The sequence below is a fragment of the Blennius ocellaris genome (genome assembly GCF_963422515.1).
Source record: "Blennius ocellaris genome assembly, chromosome: 16".
In the NCBI taxonomy this organism is placed as follows: Eukaryota; Metazoa; Chordata; class Actinopteri; order Blenniiformes; family Blenniidae; genus Blennius; species Blennius ocellaris.
The window spans coordinates 6,561,514-6,577,409 of NC_137665.1; the positions used below are offsets into that span (position 1 = coordinate 6,561,514).

The window sequence follows — 15,896 nt, forward strand, 5'->3', positions numbered from 1 at the left end:
CTTACCCGTGGGGTCAAATGTTAACATTTCTTTTCTATTCTATTTCGATGTTTTGGTAGCAAACGTTCACTCTGACCAAGAATGACATGCATGGGCAGATTGATGCTGCTCCACCGGTGAGAGGACAGACTCTGGCCTCGCCTTGATGTCCAATCCAAACCTGCAGCCTCTTTTAAAAGGAGAGTCAGCTGCTCTGTACATGTAGAGGCTGGTGTGACTCCTGTAACACCTCGAGCACACACACACACACACACGCACACACACACACACACACACACACACACACACACACATCTCAGTCCGTCCAGCAGCTGGCCCTCCCGGTGTCCCGCCCCTCCTCTCGGCGTGCACTTTAACCTTCCTGCCTTGGTATATATAGTCTGTGTGACTATCAGAGTTCTCCTGGCAGCCATCATGAAGGGTACAGTCTCAATCTGCTGTCTCCTCTCCCTGCTCGTTTTGCAGGCCACAGCAGGTAAGACTTGTAGGCGTTTTTGGTCAAAACAACCTTTTACAAAAAAAAAAAATTCTAACACTGTGGGAACTACCTGTGGTTGTTTACAAGTGCTGCAAATGAACGAAAGTGGTCAGGTGACAGTTTTAAAGAATGTGTGATGAAGTTTGTTGTATGTGTTGACTCTCGCTTGAGTATCCATTGAGTTTTCAATAATCTGATCGGGGGCAGGATGTAATGTGGCCAATGGCAGTTTCCTGGCAGGATTTATTTGTCGATTATGAGGAGCAGTTTGAATGACACTGGCTTTTCAAGGCAGAGGAGACCCCCAGCCAAGGATAGACACATGGAAATGTTACCCCGGTCTTTCTTTAACACTAAGACTATTTAAAAATCTGTCCCAGTTTGTAGTGACACAGCTGGCGCCATTTATTAATCATGAGCTTCGTTGACTCCTTCTTGTGATTTAATCTTTTCTAATGTCTTTTAAATAAGAAACAAATGAAATACTGTCATCTGAGTGGCTTCTGATGTATGAACCAATGTTCATATCACGTTTTTGATGAGGTTTTAAGAGGGTGAAGAGTTCAGGATCATTCGGAGCTGCTCAGCTCACACAGTGGACTGACAGCATGTCAGCTGTCCTAAAGCATGGGACCAGCTGATGGAAAGTCTAACTAAAGAGAGCAGAGCGGCCATGTGGGAACCTGAATGACGAGCTTTTCTCTTTGTACCCATTGATTCGATCGCTTTACGTCATCTTTTTTTTTCAATCTGTCCAATGAGAAGATGTTCCTTTCTATGGGCAGCATTCACCGTCACACTAAGACATAACACAAAAAAGCAAGATAACTTCCTGGATCACAATAAATGTGGTCACATGGCATATCAAGGGTTGAGCGTCGTGGAAACGTGATCACCCACAAGTCCTGGCATACGAAAGTGCCTGACTGGCGTCTGAATCGGGACTGACAACGTTGTGTTACCCTTGTCTGTCACCCCTGTCCGTCCTTGGGGTGGCGTTCAGCTCCGCAGCCCGGACCCAGGCCTTCATATTCCAGGCTGCTGTCAGGTGTCTAAGATTGGAAGGCCTCCTGAAACCTAACACTGTCCACTACAGTTCCTCCCTTCCTCCATTTGATGCCCTCACCCTCCCTCCCTCCTTTCCTCCTGACTCCTCACCCCCTCCCAGTCCTGTGCTTCCCTTTAGACATGCTGCACAGCTGCTGTCACTCTGCACGGTCACAATCACAATTTATTCCCAGCAGTTGGCCTTTTAGGGACATGCATTCTCCAGGTAGGAGGGGCCGTGGCTCTGACCCTTCCTTCAGGCCCATGCAGGTTACTTTTGGCGGTTCAGTCTGTCATTTATTCTAAACATAAAGCATAACCATAATGTGAATTGACATCTTGCTGCAGTGCACACATGCATTATGATTGTGATAACTGCTCGATGATCTCAGCTGTAAATCTGATGAATTCCACGTTTCCGAGAGTGTAAATATTTCAGTTCCTGATTGGTACAAGGAATTCTAGTGAAATAGCTACCTCTGCAGAGACGACCACAGGAATGTGAAATTGATCTGCCATCATTTCATCACACTTGTCAGGAAAACAGAGCAATCAGCATATTTTGCTTCTTTTTTTTTTTTTTAGAAACCTACCAAAGAGTTAGAACTCAGTGTTCTACAATTTTATTCCTTTGATTATTATGGTTTGGCCCTGTGAGCACACCTTTTAATACAATGATGGATCTAACAAGCTTGTAGTGCTGATACCTCCTCTGACTCAATCACAACAAAGACATTGTCTCTTTTTTTCTCCATGCATCCTGCATTGTTTGGATGTGATAACAAATAACCAGATGAATTCCCACTACTTCTCATTTCCACAGTTTTATTTGGGTCAACACTTAATAAAAAAAAAAAACACACGATAGTATTCTTTGAATTCTGAGTCATAATCCAACTTGACTGATACTCTATTCTAAACACATTTATTTGTGACCAGTTGACCAAGTCAGTGTTGAGAATCTAATTACAAAAAGAGATTTTGAGAACTGCTCAAATGCAGACTAGTGCAAAAGAAGTGCAGACCTTTGTGAAAATATATAGAATATTTCTGCCTTTCTTTAAATAGTCTCCCAAATACTCATCTGGGGTGGATTATTACTCCGGCTATAAATGCTTTGGAGTGTGGTTTTGGCTCATGCTGCATAATTATTCATATACAAATACGCATTGAATTATGCTTTTAAAAATAAATACTGACATCTGTGCCTTTTTGGAGCTTAGAAATGTTCTTTACACGAGTATGTTTATAGTTGGAGGTAATACTATCCATCATTAGTACTGTTATAACATCTCTGGCTCTCGCTGCAGACGGTGTGGGTGGGTGGGACGGGGGAGCACATTGAAAGTTAAAGGAGCATAGTGTCCACGTGATTTCCTCCGATGGCACGCAGCATGTCTGGGACATCCCACTGCGGGTAGTAGTAGAAGCGACACACACACGCACACACACACACACACACACACACACACACACACACACACACACACACACACACACACACACACACACACACACACACACACACACACACACACACACACACACACACACGCAGTCATACTAAACTGAAACACTACGCACTCCTCCTTAAGACTAACTCCCGCGAGTCCCAAGGGCGCCTGATGTCCTTTGCTGACCCTCTAACAGGAGAGCAGGGATAAAGGCACCAGATCAACACCTCAGCATAAAGTGCCTTTGCCCTCATGTCTTTCTTTGAGCCTGTTACTGCTCCTCATGTGGCTCTGTCAGTGACTTAGTTGAGGACTGTTGTGGCTCATATAAAAGTGGAACCCTGAGTTTGATGTGGATTTAGTTTTTTAACACAATGTGATTGCTTTAATGATTTATCAAGAACATATCTAGTGTATTTGCAAGTGTAAAAGCAATCAAATATACTCGAGTTGTATTACTTGCTGAAAGAATTTCCCAGGAAACGTGGCAATTTAGTTTTTTATAAGCCACAACTGTACACCCCTTTCACTCGCCCGGCTTGTGAAATATGTTGTCAAGTCTGTGAGATGTGACCGTCTCAGAGTCTCCAGACTGACTGAGAGTCAAAACCTTAAAATAGGCGTCAGTCACTCTGACCCCTCCTCTGTCCATCCTTTGACCCATTGTGGGGCTATTTCTGACTATGGGGGAGTACGAGCGCCACAAGCAGTGCCACCTGTTGCCATCTGTGGCCTCCTCTCACCACACCCCGCACACGCTCTGCTAACTGCTCTCATACCACCGAGCCTTTACGAGTTGAACGATCTCTTGCATTTTTTGGGTTACAGGTTAATTTAGTTTATTGCATTTATATGGAATTAATGTAGTTCAACTACTTCCATATTCTGCGAACCAAGATTTATGTAAAATGGTCATCCGATCTCTTCAAAAATGGATGAAATCAATCCCTCTCCATTGATCTCTCCACTGGAAACCCTTGGCCTTCAATTAAGGAGGCCTGAACCCCCCCCCACATCCCCAGGATAAACCCTTTCAGTGGGGGTTCCAGGCCTCCTGCCCTCATCGTGTTCGCTTTAATCTAATTTACCCCCACAGTGCTGCAAGTGGAACATGATCCTGGGGGTTTCACACGTATACAGACGCCTATTATATACAGTGTGAATACATATGATTGCAGGATTATATTAGGACACAAACATATATAAACATTTAATTTGAATTCATCAAATGTTTCTTTCTGAATAATTCTTTATTCAGTTTGTCATTTCTCGCAGTGTTTAATGATATGCAGAAATAGCTAAAATCATATTTCCATGCAGATGGGATCTTTACATACACAGATGTTTCACACTAAGCAGTTGTGTGACATTATTTTTGATGGAAAAATAGCACTACGTTACATCTATAGTTGTGGCATGACTTACCCCGAGGCAGCGGCGGGCTTAAATCACCGACATTCCTACGGGATGTGCCGACCCCGCCAGAATGTTTCCCCCAAACTGATTGAGGGTTGTGTGGCAACGGGCTCAGCGAGGACACATGGTCCCGGACGCAGATGTCCAGAGTTCAACTCCCATGGCGCCTGCAGGGTTAATTTTGTGCCTCGATGCAAGGGTCGCAGGCCGCATGCAACATTACCTCTCTGATCTCTGCAGAGTACAGTCCCGGGGCCTCCATCAGGGATCGACTGGATTGGAAGGTGTTAACAAGTTCACAGCAGTTAAGGCCCACTCAAGAGGCCGTGTGTTAAAAGACATGACTCCTCAGAGTGATGAGTCAAGTTACACAAGGTGAAGTAAGTTTTCTGCACAGTACCAAGCAGGTACAGTCACTCCAGGCCCGCCTGGACCGAATCTGATTCAGTGACAGTTAAGCTAATTATTAATTTTTAATTATATATTTCCACCTTACTCTTGGAATATCGATCCGTTATGCACATGCATGAAAGGTCAACGTAAAGGTAGATTTATTTTCCTCCCATGAAAATCTGAAATAATATGAAAGAACCATTTGTAACATACTTGAGATATAATAACAGTTTTTTTTTTTAAAAGGACTCCTCCCAGAAATAATCCAGAGCAGGTTTCCACAGGGGTTTATAAAATACCTCTGTTTTTAAATGCATTCAAATATTTAAAATGTCTTGATGCATTATCTGCTATGAAAATTTTTACTTTTTCTCTTACTTAGACACAGGTGTGGATCTGCTCGTGCACGTTTTCAGGGCTCCAGCATTACTCATACTCTTCTTTCAGACTGGTTACTGACCTTTCGGTTTCTCTTGTTCTTACACTGTGCTGGCCGCCACATTGCACGGGTCTATTTTTAGTTGGTTGACTGGAAGAAAATCAGCAGCGTTGCATTGTTTGTTAACCAGCAGTGTGTCGCGACAACCATACAGCAAAAAAAAGCATCGTTTGGGGCCTTGGTTAGAACTTTGAGAAGCTCTTATAAGGTCGCTTCACTGCGTACAGACTGACTTGCTCCGTTTGGATTTATGTATCAACTGTAAGGCCATCGCACCTACTGCCAATGCTTTTGAATGAATGAGAAAGAACTTTATTGAACTGGCTTTATGTAATCAGAAAAATCTAACGTGACTAGTTTTGCAGCTTACTTGAGGCTTGTAAACATTAGATGCACCTATAATTTTGGCCAAGGTAGCACGTCAATCTGAATGCTGGTCAGAAATGTAAAAAATGACCCACATGGTCAGTGGCGTTACTCCAGGTTGTGCGAGAGGATGCCACAACCTGAGCACTGAGATTTCTCGCAATGCGATCCAGTTTATTATTAGAAGAATAAAACGTCATCATCCATCTCTGTATTGATGAGGTATAGACACATTGTTTTGTGTTTAAGAAGCATAATGTTAATATTATTTGTGTTTGTGGCACGTTTTTGATGAAAAAGTCACATTTAAGTAAATAAATGTTTTATTCTAACTCAACATACTACTTGCAGTGCACAAAGACGAGCAAAACATCTTGTCTGTGCCTCTTTTCATCGCCCAGATCACTTTGTAAATTACCTCTAATTATAACTGTGCCAAGTCTTGTGTCTGTATGAGTCCATCAAACTTTAATTGTATGGGGCCAATCTAACAAGTGACAGAGTGATGAGACAGTGAGGAAAATGATCTAAGTTAATGTAAAGATGTGTGGATGCATAAATGTGACTGGAGTTGACAAGAAGAGTTGAAACATTTAAGAAAAAAGATTCAGATGCATCCCTTCAATTTGGTGGTTAATTCAGTTATTATTTTTGATTCATTTTATTATGTTTTGTTATTTAATCTGTTGTCATCTTCTTCTTGACAAATCACTTATTTAATAAAATTTTTACCTACTCGAATCGGTGAATCACTTTTTGTTATTTTTTGCATTTTGTATCAATTTGTATTTTAAAATACTCTTAATTTCAGTTTTAAATGCTTTCTGATCCTTCTTGCAGACTCAGATACTTTTGTGGAATTGCAATTTCAATTAATTCAATATGCCGCAGTTTGGAGACAATGCACTTGCAATTGTCTCTGCTATTTATTTACTTTTGACTAATTCAAGATTAAAAACGTAACTGGGGGTAGTCCAAGTGCCTGCCCACAGAAGTGGTGCATGCAATGTGCTTTGGAAAAAAAAAAAAAAAACATTCACAATATTCAGATCATAGGGTTCTTTTTTCCACATTTGAATACAAATTATATCTTCATTATCCCACTAGCATCTCAGCTGTAGCAGGTTTGTGTGAAGCAGAGGAGGGTGGGAGGTGTTATGGGGGGGGGCTCCTCTGAGGCCTGGGCACACAAGGACAGGCCTTGCAGCCTGACATCTCTGTGACTGGTGGTTAAAAATAGACGAGAAAAGACAGAGGATTGCACATCATTGTCTCATGCATATTACTGATGGGAACACTCAGTCCGGCTCTGCGTTCTCCTCCTCGCCTGTTATGAAACTGGGGAAGTCCCTATCTGTGCCTGTCTTATCTTTGCTGTTGCTATTAAGCCCATGGTGATGCCAAACACATCTTTGTCCGTTTATTTTCAGCATTTGCTTTCTAAATTAAGAGCTGATTGTACTAACAGCTGTGATTGAAGTAATCCGATATGTTTAAAAGTGGAGATGACCGTTGTACTTGTACCCCCCCCCCTCTCTCTCGGTCTCATCGACATACATACTTGAAATACTACAACTTTCATGAAAAAATTATTAATTATTCAAATGTAGGCTAATTTGTAAGGCATCAGCTCACATGCCCCTGAAAGAACTCAGGTTAACCTCATCACAAACCGTACACTTGGAACTTTACATAGTTTGTCTGTGGATTGAAGTGTAGTTTCATTGACCGTAGTGTGGGAGCTGCCATCTCCTGCTGCTTCACTTCACATGTTCAAGTGTCATTGAGGAAGACACGGTGTCCCAAAATATTTGCCCTGTATGCAGGGGGCAAAAATGCAAGTGACTCCATGTACCTTAAAAGAAATCACTCCTTCCTTTCACGCGGACAACCTTTTAAAAGGTTTTAACATGCATGCATTTATTATAAAGTTGTTCCATTACTTTGTTTGATTTATAAAAAAATAAAATAAAATTCTGCACAATATGGCTTTGAATCAGATGCATTGCTCATGCAAGGTGAGACTCGACACTGTTATCTCCAAAACTGATCATCCAGACTATAAAGCAAAGGCAAAACTGATTGAAGGGAGTATTATTTTTCTCTTTTTTTCTCATGGCCTTTGTTCGGGTTCTTTGTAGCAAAAGATCACACAGTAAAAGGCTGCACAGCATGAGGCTCAAATATCAGAATAATGTTCACCGGATGGGTGAATATCTGCTTTGCATTCAATACAAAACCTCTCACACAGTGTTTGCTATCAAATGTCATCGTATTACAGATAAATTCCCTGCAGGGCTGGAGCATAATGAAATACAATATATTGATTGTTGTAAATCCACAAATATCATCATACAGTATGAAATTCTGACCGAACACATATGGGTGACTGTCCACATCAAACTTATAAATTATACATAATTTATAACTGTTACTAGAATACTGTCAAAAACTAATCACCCATTTTTTTTTTTTATTTAAATCGTCCCTTTATCAGTCTATTACATATGTTATTTTATCCAGAGTGTATTAATGTTGCTGTTATTGTGTCATGTCTTCACAGAAGGGGAGGAAGAGTTCACCTCCACCCTGAGAGACAGATCACACATTGATGAGACGCTGCGACTTGCGGCTGAGGAGAAAGCAGGAGACTATGCAGGTGAGATCCAAACATGAAAGTGTTTCCTAAAAAAGTTCCACAAACTTACTGACAATCTTTTGGAAATGAGTGCGTCTCTTAACTTTAGTGTTTTCTTTTTAACTGATAAGAACTCCAGTAGGATCAATGCATCTTTTTATTGATTTTAAGAAAAATTGTTGTGGTCTTAATATGGTTGTATAGTCAAAAAAAGTTTTTTTTTAAATAATGTGTTAACCTGTAATTTAATTTTGTTTTAGCCTGGTGATGATCAAGGGGTTTTTCTTGGGGTTTTACGAAAATGATTATAAGTAACACTTGTGACAGCCACCAGCCATCACTGTATTCTAAAATTTTAATTAGCCTCAATAGGTAGAACAATTGGATTCTTTTTTATTTGCATTTTTGTTGTGGATATTGTTTGGATGTTGTGATTGGGATAATTGACAATGTCAAAGCAGTTCTTGTTTTGCACCCACTTACATGAAAGCTGCCCATATGGAATCACTTACAGAGTTAAGTTTATGAAGCCAACAAAACCAAGAGGAAACAATAACTCAAGAAGCATTTAAAAGCTTTATTCACACTTGATATTCTTTGGGTACTTTTAGGTAGTCCCTCAAAGTCTTGGTGCCCTCTTCCTGGATCCAGTTTTCTAACATATTAATGTTTTGTTTTGTTTTTCCTCTATCTTCCAGCGGCCCTACAGAAACTGCGAAATATCTACCACAACTCCATCAAGCCGATGGAGCAGGCTTACAAGTACAATGAGCTGAGGCAGCACGAGATCTCAGGTATCACTCCACACTTGGCGGTGTCTGCACTTTGCTTCACTTTGTCTGTTGTGTGGATTAATTTTTTTTATTTATTTATTTATTTTAGTCTGAGTGGCATTAATGAGTGATTTGTTGACATGTTTTTATACACGCATCATTGTTACACCATCAACTGATACACAGCAGCAAAAAAGTGTCTCAACTCTGTGGCTATTTTATAATGTGGCATTGTTTATCAAGCAACAAAACAATAAAGTTGTGTGTTTTTTTTTTATTGAGGAATATTTTTCTTTAAAAAAGAATTTTTTTTTTTAACATCGTAGTTGCATACTGTTTATTCTCAGTGAATTCATCTCCAAGCTGCACACTGAACCTCTACTTTCCCACAGTGAAATGAAGCTCGCCCTCTTGTGGCTTAGCATACATTGACTTTTGATTGTCCAATATCTCTAAATAAATGTTGTTGTTTTTTAAATAGGATAGTAACCCCCATTTATCACCTGACCACACAGGCACATCATTCATCTGTCGACCGACATGTTTGACACTTTGTCGGTCAAATATGGATCTAGATTCCAACCCATCAGTCCTACATTGTTACTCTACCCCTCCCTGTTGCTTGTAGAAACCTCACTCCTTCACCCTCTGTACGTCACCCCTCTGTACCTCACCCTCTCCCCCTGCTCTCTCCCATCCATCCCCGTCTCCTCCACTCCCCTCGTCTAACAGCCTACCCCGGACGAACCCTGGGGGACTCATCCACAGGTGGGTGTGGGCAGGGCTTACCTGTGCATGGCACTGCCTGAAGTGCTCTGCCCCCTTCCTTTCACCCTTCATTTACTTTCATGAATGGTTCACTTTGGCAGGAGCCTAAAAGTGATCCGTGAATGAAAGCTTCAAACAATGTGGAGTGGGAAGTTCCTGAGGAAAGAAGGTGCTAAATACTCAGGATATTCCGTTTGTGGATAGAATATTGTAAAACGGTCTACTGGTGAGAGGGAAGGTTTGTGTACTTAGGGGGATATATGTGATACATGGAGGGGGTTTGCATGTGCAGCTTTGGCTATAGCGAAGGACTTACAGGTTTGAGGAGGGGACACTGGTGGGAAAGGGTGGTCAGTGTTCAGCTCGGAGTGAATTGATCATCTTAAATGCCACCAAGATTTACAAATACCTCTTTTTTTCCCCCTTTTGTTTATTAAATTCTCAGTTGTTGTTGTTTATATTTGCATCATAAACGAATTCTGGCTCGGGACTTACATTGCAAAACTTTGCATCCCACCACCCCCCCCTACACCATGTCCACTCACAACACACATGGCAGCTTGGGATGACGCAGCTTTGCCTGAGGGCATTAAGACTATTGATTTTATTTTTTATATTTTGCCAAAATATGTAACCACTTCATTGTGTGTTGTGTGATTTGGCTGCTGTATCTAACTAAACTTTTTGTTATGTTAAAAAAAACAACCAACAACTTCATAACAGCTTCAACTGATTTTTGTTTTTTTTTGTGCCTATTTTTGTTTTTAAACCCTTTTTGAAAAAAAGCAAACAAACAAACAACCTTGTTCTTTGAATTGAGAGTGAAAGCACAAGTCAGAAGTCTATTTTGACCTGATCAGTGTTTTGGTTATAGCAAAGGTGATTTTAATACACGTCGACTTTTGGAAACAGATCCTCTGTTTCAGACTTTTTATATGCATCGCAGCATACCTGATTAGTGCATCAATTTTCATTGGGATGAAAGAAAAAAAGGTTCCTTCAATACCTTCAGACAATTTCCTGAGATTGTCTTCAGTGTGATATCTCCTCTCCCAACAGATGGTGAAATTACCTCCAAGCCCATGGTGCTGTTTCTGGGACCCTGGAGTGTAGGAAAGTCTTCCATGATCAATTACCTCCTGGGCTTGAGTGACAGCCCCTATCAGCTCTACACGGGTATAAAACACATCATTTTCACAGTCAATATTATAGTTAAACCCAGTTTTGAAGCTATGAAGTAAATTTAAAATTGCACCATGACTCTAAAGGTTTATGTTTTGATGACTTCTCGAACCATTTTGTCCTGCAGGAGCTGAGCCCACTACCTCTGAGTTTACTGTTATTATGCACGGGGAGAAGATCCGCTCGGTTGAAGGTATCGTTATGGCGGCAGACAGCTCTCGCTCTTTCTCTCCCCTGGAGAAGTTTGGCCAAAACTTCCTGGAAAAGCTCATCGGCATCGAAATGCCCCACAAGCTGCTCGAGCGAGTGACTTTTGTCGACACGCCGGGAATCATTGAGAACCGCAAGCAACAGGAGCGAGGTAAAGGGTTTTCCCCTTTGCTTTGCACCTTTTCAAATGCCAGAATTACAACACGAAACAACTCTGGATTTATAACTTCATTTCTTCTTCCATTAAGGCTATCCGTTCAACGATGTGTGCCAGTGGTTCATTGACCGGGCAGACCTCATCTTCGTCGTGTTCGATCCCACCAAGCTGGACGTTGGTCTTGAGCTGGAGATGCTCTTCCGGCAGCTGAAGGGTCGTGAGTCACAGATCCGCATCATCCTGAATAAGGCCGACAACCTGGTCACCCAGGACTTGATGAGAGTCTACGGAGCACTCTTTTGGAGCTTGGCTCCCCTCATCAATGTTACCGAGCCGCCTCGCGTCTACGTCAGCTCTTTCTGGCCGTACGATTATGCACCTGACACCAGCCGCGACCTCTTCAAAAAAGAGGAGATCTCCCTTCTGGAAGATCTGAACCAGGTGATTGAGAATCGGATGGAAAACAAGATTGCCTTCATCCGCCAACATGGCATCCGCGTGCGCATCCACGGCCTGCTGGTAGACCGCTACGTTCAGACCTTCAAGGAGAAGATGAGCTTCTTCAGCGATCCCGAGTTAGTCTTCAAGGAGATCGTGGACGAGCCAGACAAGTTCTACATTTTCAAATCCATCCTAGCCAAGACCAACGTCAGCAAGTTTGACCTGCCCAACCGCGACGCTTACCGTGACTTCTTCGGCGTCAATCCGGTCACCAACTTCAAGCCACTGTCGGCTCAGTGCTCCTACATCGGAGGCTGTCTTCTGGAAAAGATTGAGAAGGCAATCACAAATGAGCTGCCCGCCCTTCTAAGCAGCATTAACTCTGGAAAGCAGCCCGGCCTGTCAGCCTGTGAAACTACCGGCTGTGGTGAGAAGCCAAAGAATCGCTACCGAAAGAACTGAGGAACACAAAATAACTTGAGCGGAAGGAGAAAGAGGAGGTGAAGAGGAGGGGTCTGGTGGACGCCAACCCTGGTTTTGTCAGAATGCTTGTATTGTTGAGACAGAGAAGAGAAGCTTGTTGTTTTGTTTTTGTTCTGTTCCTCAGGAGAATAAGGGGAGGTGCATTTAGGGACGTTGAGAATGATGCAGATTGTGGGAGGGGGGGGGGGGGGAGGGGGGTTCATCGTCTGATAAGGCAGCTTAAGGACACAAGTGCTGAAAGAAATGAGAACACGCCAATGATCGCTGAGTTTCGCCAAAACACATGGCTCCCTCTCTCCCATGCACAATCACAACGGACTGTCTGGGACTTCGGGTTTGGGGAAATCATGAAGTGGAGAAAAGAAAGAATGTAAAAGAATAAATAACGTCAAATAAAAATTTTAAATCCTGAGACCGAAAATAGACAAACACCAGCTCCCTTGTATGTGAATAAAACAGGAAAAGAGAGAATTAGTTTTACATTGCAGCGGGTCAATTCCACAAAAGCTTCAAGTTGTTTTTGAAGTGGATTTATTGTGGGTGCTAACGAGGCCTTGGTGTTTGGGTAATCTCCAAACCTTTGCTTTTCAAATGGATTAACACTGCATGATGGATATCTCAGCCTATTTAACATACATGTAGTTTTCCTCTAACATTAACAAGCAAATGACATGTGAACCAATCTCGCCGCACATTAAACGAGGCCTTTCTTTCTCTTAGTTTTGTATGCCTGTGATTCTTGGTTGTTGACAACCTGTGAAATAGGTAGAGGTCAGGGTTCAAGGGTCAGAGTCTCCAGAGCAGAGTGGGTATGTTCATTCTGCTTCACTTCTTAAGTGTTCTGTTTCTGTTTGAGGCTATAAATTTGCAGAAGTTAACTCTTTTCCTACAATAATAAGCTTTTCAACCTGAGCGACCACAAAAAAAAACACCACGTGAATTATGTGCTTTAACTGTCTTTATCAATTTCTTCTGCAGGTTAGAAAGATATTTATTGATTTTTTTTTCTGTGTAACTTTAAGTACTCTGTACATGTGTCCAAAAAAAAAAGAAAGTAATCCTGCTGTGCATTTTAAATAATTACTGCAAGATTGTGATGGTAGATCTCTGTGATGATGGATATTTTTTAGCTTATGAAAGGTTTGATGGAGGAAAGGTGAAGTGGAGGACTCATCAGTTGACCCCTGACCTCTGTGGATAAGAAGGAACCGTCAACATGTCACGTAGAAAATGATACTTACAAAAGTGCAAGTTCTCAGACCTCAATGAAAATACTATGAGCGTGGCTTAGTAAGAGTCCCTAATTACCTGAAATCTAATCTGAAGAATTCATTGGCTCTGGGCAGCACTTTGCAGTCTTGTTAGTACCAAGAAGCTCGTCAGCAATCAGCGGAGACAGAAACTTGATATTGTTCAGCATCGTCACCAAGCCACACCACATAAACCTTTCCAAAGCTGTAGCCGGTCAAATTTTCCCTTCGATTTTTCAATGTTTAACATACTAAAAAAAACGTTATTTTGAATCGCTGTTGGTTTCTTACAGACCAACATTCAGTGGTCTGTGTATAATTAGACAGCTTATCTAACAAACCACTGGTGATTGGTTCATATTTACCACACAGACATGACATGTAGAAAGGGTCTTGTGCTTTAACTGGGCAAAACAATCAGATGAATACATTTTCCAAGAAACGCACATAGAAAGTAAGTCATTAAGGTAACTACAGCTCACTGCACCGCTGAATCAACTTAATGGACAAAAGCACTTCAAGTTCCTGCCATGTCCTTGTCTTTCTAACCATTAAGCTATGTGGTATATATATATATATATATATATATATATATATATATATATACACACACACACACATATAAATTATTAATATTAATAGTTTATTTTCCTTTTTAATCTGTTTGAGTGTGAGTGGTCCACTGGGTGTGTTTAGTATGTTTACACTGCAAATACAGAACATGCCCACCAGAGAGTGCTGTGTAAAAGAAGAAAGAAAAAGGAAGAGTCCACTCATCATAGCAAAGCTTTGTAGCATTATGTGGTTATGCTTTTAGTATATTTCAGTGTCATTGACCTTCATTAATTGGGTGTGTGTCTCCATTACGATAGTTGTTGGTTATTTTTCTTTTTTTTTCTGTTTTGGTATAAAGTTTCGATTAAACTTGGCCCAACTTTTGAAAGCGTGCTCGTCAAGAATAAAAACATCTGATCAATTTGTCAGCCAACCATTGTGCTTATTTATTTAATCGCCAAATAATATCTTTACTTTTCCAAATCAAAAGCCTCAATTTGATTTCCCATTTTTATGTTTTTTACTTTCACATCTATGCCTACATTAAGGCCTTATTTCTATTTCGTTTAATCACTTGATACTCACCATCTCTAGTAGTGTTTTGGAAGTTACCAGAAATTAGTGATTAGTTACAGTCAGTTGCATCTTCAAAAGGTAGTAGGTTATGTTATTGATTGAGAATTAATTGAGAACGATAGAAAACTGCATTTTTCGTTGTACATTTAGCAAACGTGAGTTAATGATAAATAAGTTGCTCTTCCTCCAATGAAAATAGATTTAGTGAAATTGTAACAAAGCCTTTCTTCATCAAAGAGATCCTCCAGTTACAACCAGCCGGCGGGCGACCTCAATGACCTGGAGTATTGCCGTCCATGAAGATGAAATTAGGCCTCTGTTGTTCCTGCAGGGACACAATGACTGAATTAATTATGTTATTCAGGTCGAATGGGCTTGTTTACTTCAAGTAAAGGCAAATACTGAAGATAACAGCCGGCTCATGAGCAAGGTCTTTGCTCTTGAACTGTTTTTCACAAATGACAAAAAAGATACTATCCAATGTGAATCATCGGAAATGTCAATGTATTACTAATTTTCACAGTTACTAACATGTCACTGATAAAAGGAGAGTAACTCTAAACGTGCTATCCCTGAAGCTTGAGGTTCTCCGATTGTCCATTTCCTTTAAGTTTTGGGTCTAAAAGAATGACATTTTCCCTCAGCTGCAATGCACCAACAGTTTGTCGTGACTGGTCGTGGGGAGGGGTGTGCGTGAGATGGAAGGAGTGAAAATATATTTGGATGTTGATAATTGTCTCCCAACTTTCCCCTGAAATTCTGGTTTGAGTTCTTTTGGGTTCCTCTATGAATTTGCTCCTGCTATTCTTCAAGCATTATTTTTCAGGAAAAAAACAGTATATAAATAGAAGTTATGATATAGAGGAAATGCATGTAGTCATTTAATGACATTAAAAAGACATTTTCTTTTTATTTAAATAAAACGTCTTCTCACTCTGGCAAAAAAGCAATTCCAATAGTTTGAAGCAAAACACAAAAACAGACATTATGAAACTATAAGCGGCCCATTATATGTTTCCAAACAGCTACGGTCTCCAATAAAAGCTGCATTGTGTTAATTCAATGCGTATCCCAGTTTCCCCAAAAAAAGTGAAAGAATGAATAATGAATTAAGTGTTTTTAAAAACTAGTTAAAATGACTCGTGAATCCCATAACCACAGTTTATTCACAAATTACACAGAATGTGTAGATGACTGTGTGTGTGTGAGAGTGTGTGTGAGTGTGTGTGTGTGTGTGTGTGGGGGGGGTAAAGAAAAAGTTGTATTTTCA

General features: G+C 40.9%; 1 protein-coding gene across 2 annotated transcripts; it reads left to right on the top strand.

The window, feature by feature from the left end:
• The first annotated feature begins 396 nt into the window (after positions 1–396).
• On the top strand, positions 397–14,478 carry srl (sarcalumenin). Of its 2 annotated transcripts, XM_080511133.1 has the most exons (7): positions 397–475; positions 8,157–8,252; positions 8,930–9,025; positions 9,737–9,772; positions 10,832–10,948; positions 11,082–11,315; positions 11,413–14,478. In XM_080511133.1, the coding sequence occupies exons 1-7, from the start codon at positions 415–417 to the stop codon at positions 12,222–12,224; spliced, it is 1,452 nt and encodes a 483-aa protein (XP_080367259.1). In that variant the 5' UTR covers positions 397–414; the 3' UTR covers positions 12,225–14,478. The 2 variants fall into 2 exon arrangements, with proteins under 2 accessions (XP_080367259.1, XP_080367260.1); XM_080511134.1 differs by lacking the exon at positions 9,737–9,772.
• The last annotated feature ends 1,418 nt before the right edge of the window (positions 14,479–15,896 follow it).

Excerpts from the sequence above, each read along its gene's own strand:
- srl (XM_080511133.1), top strand. The coding sequence starts at position 415 with ATGAAGGGTACAGTCTCAATCTGCTGTCTCCTCTCCCTGCTCGTTTTG. Across the intron at positions 8,253-8,929 it reads GAAAGCAGGAGACTATGCAG|CGGCCCTACAGAAACTGCGA; the intron begins GTGAGATCCAAA and ends TCTATCTTCCAG. Across the intron at positions 9,026-9,736 it reads GAGGCAGCACGAGATCTCAG|CCTACCCCGGACGAACCCTG; the intron begins GTATCACTCCAC and ends CTCGTCTAACAG.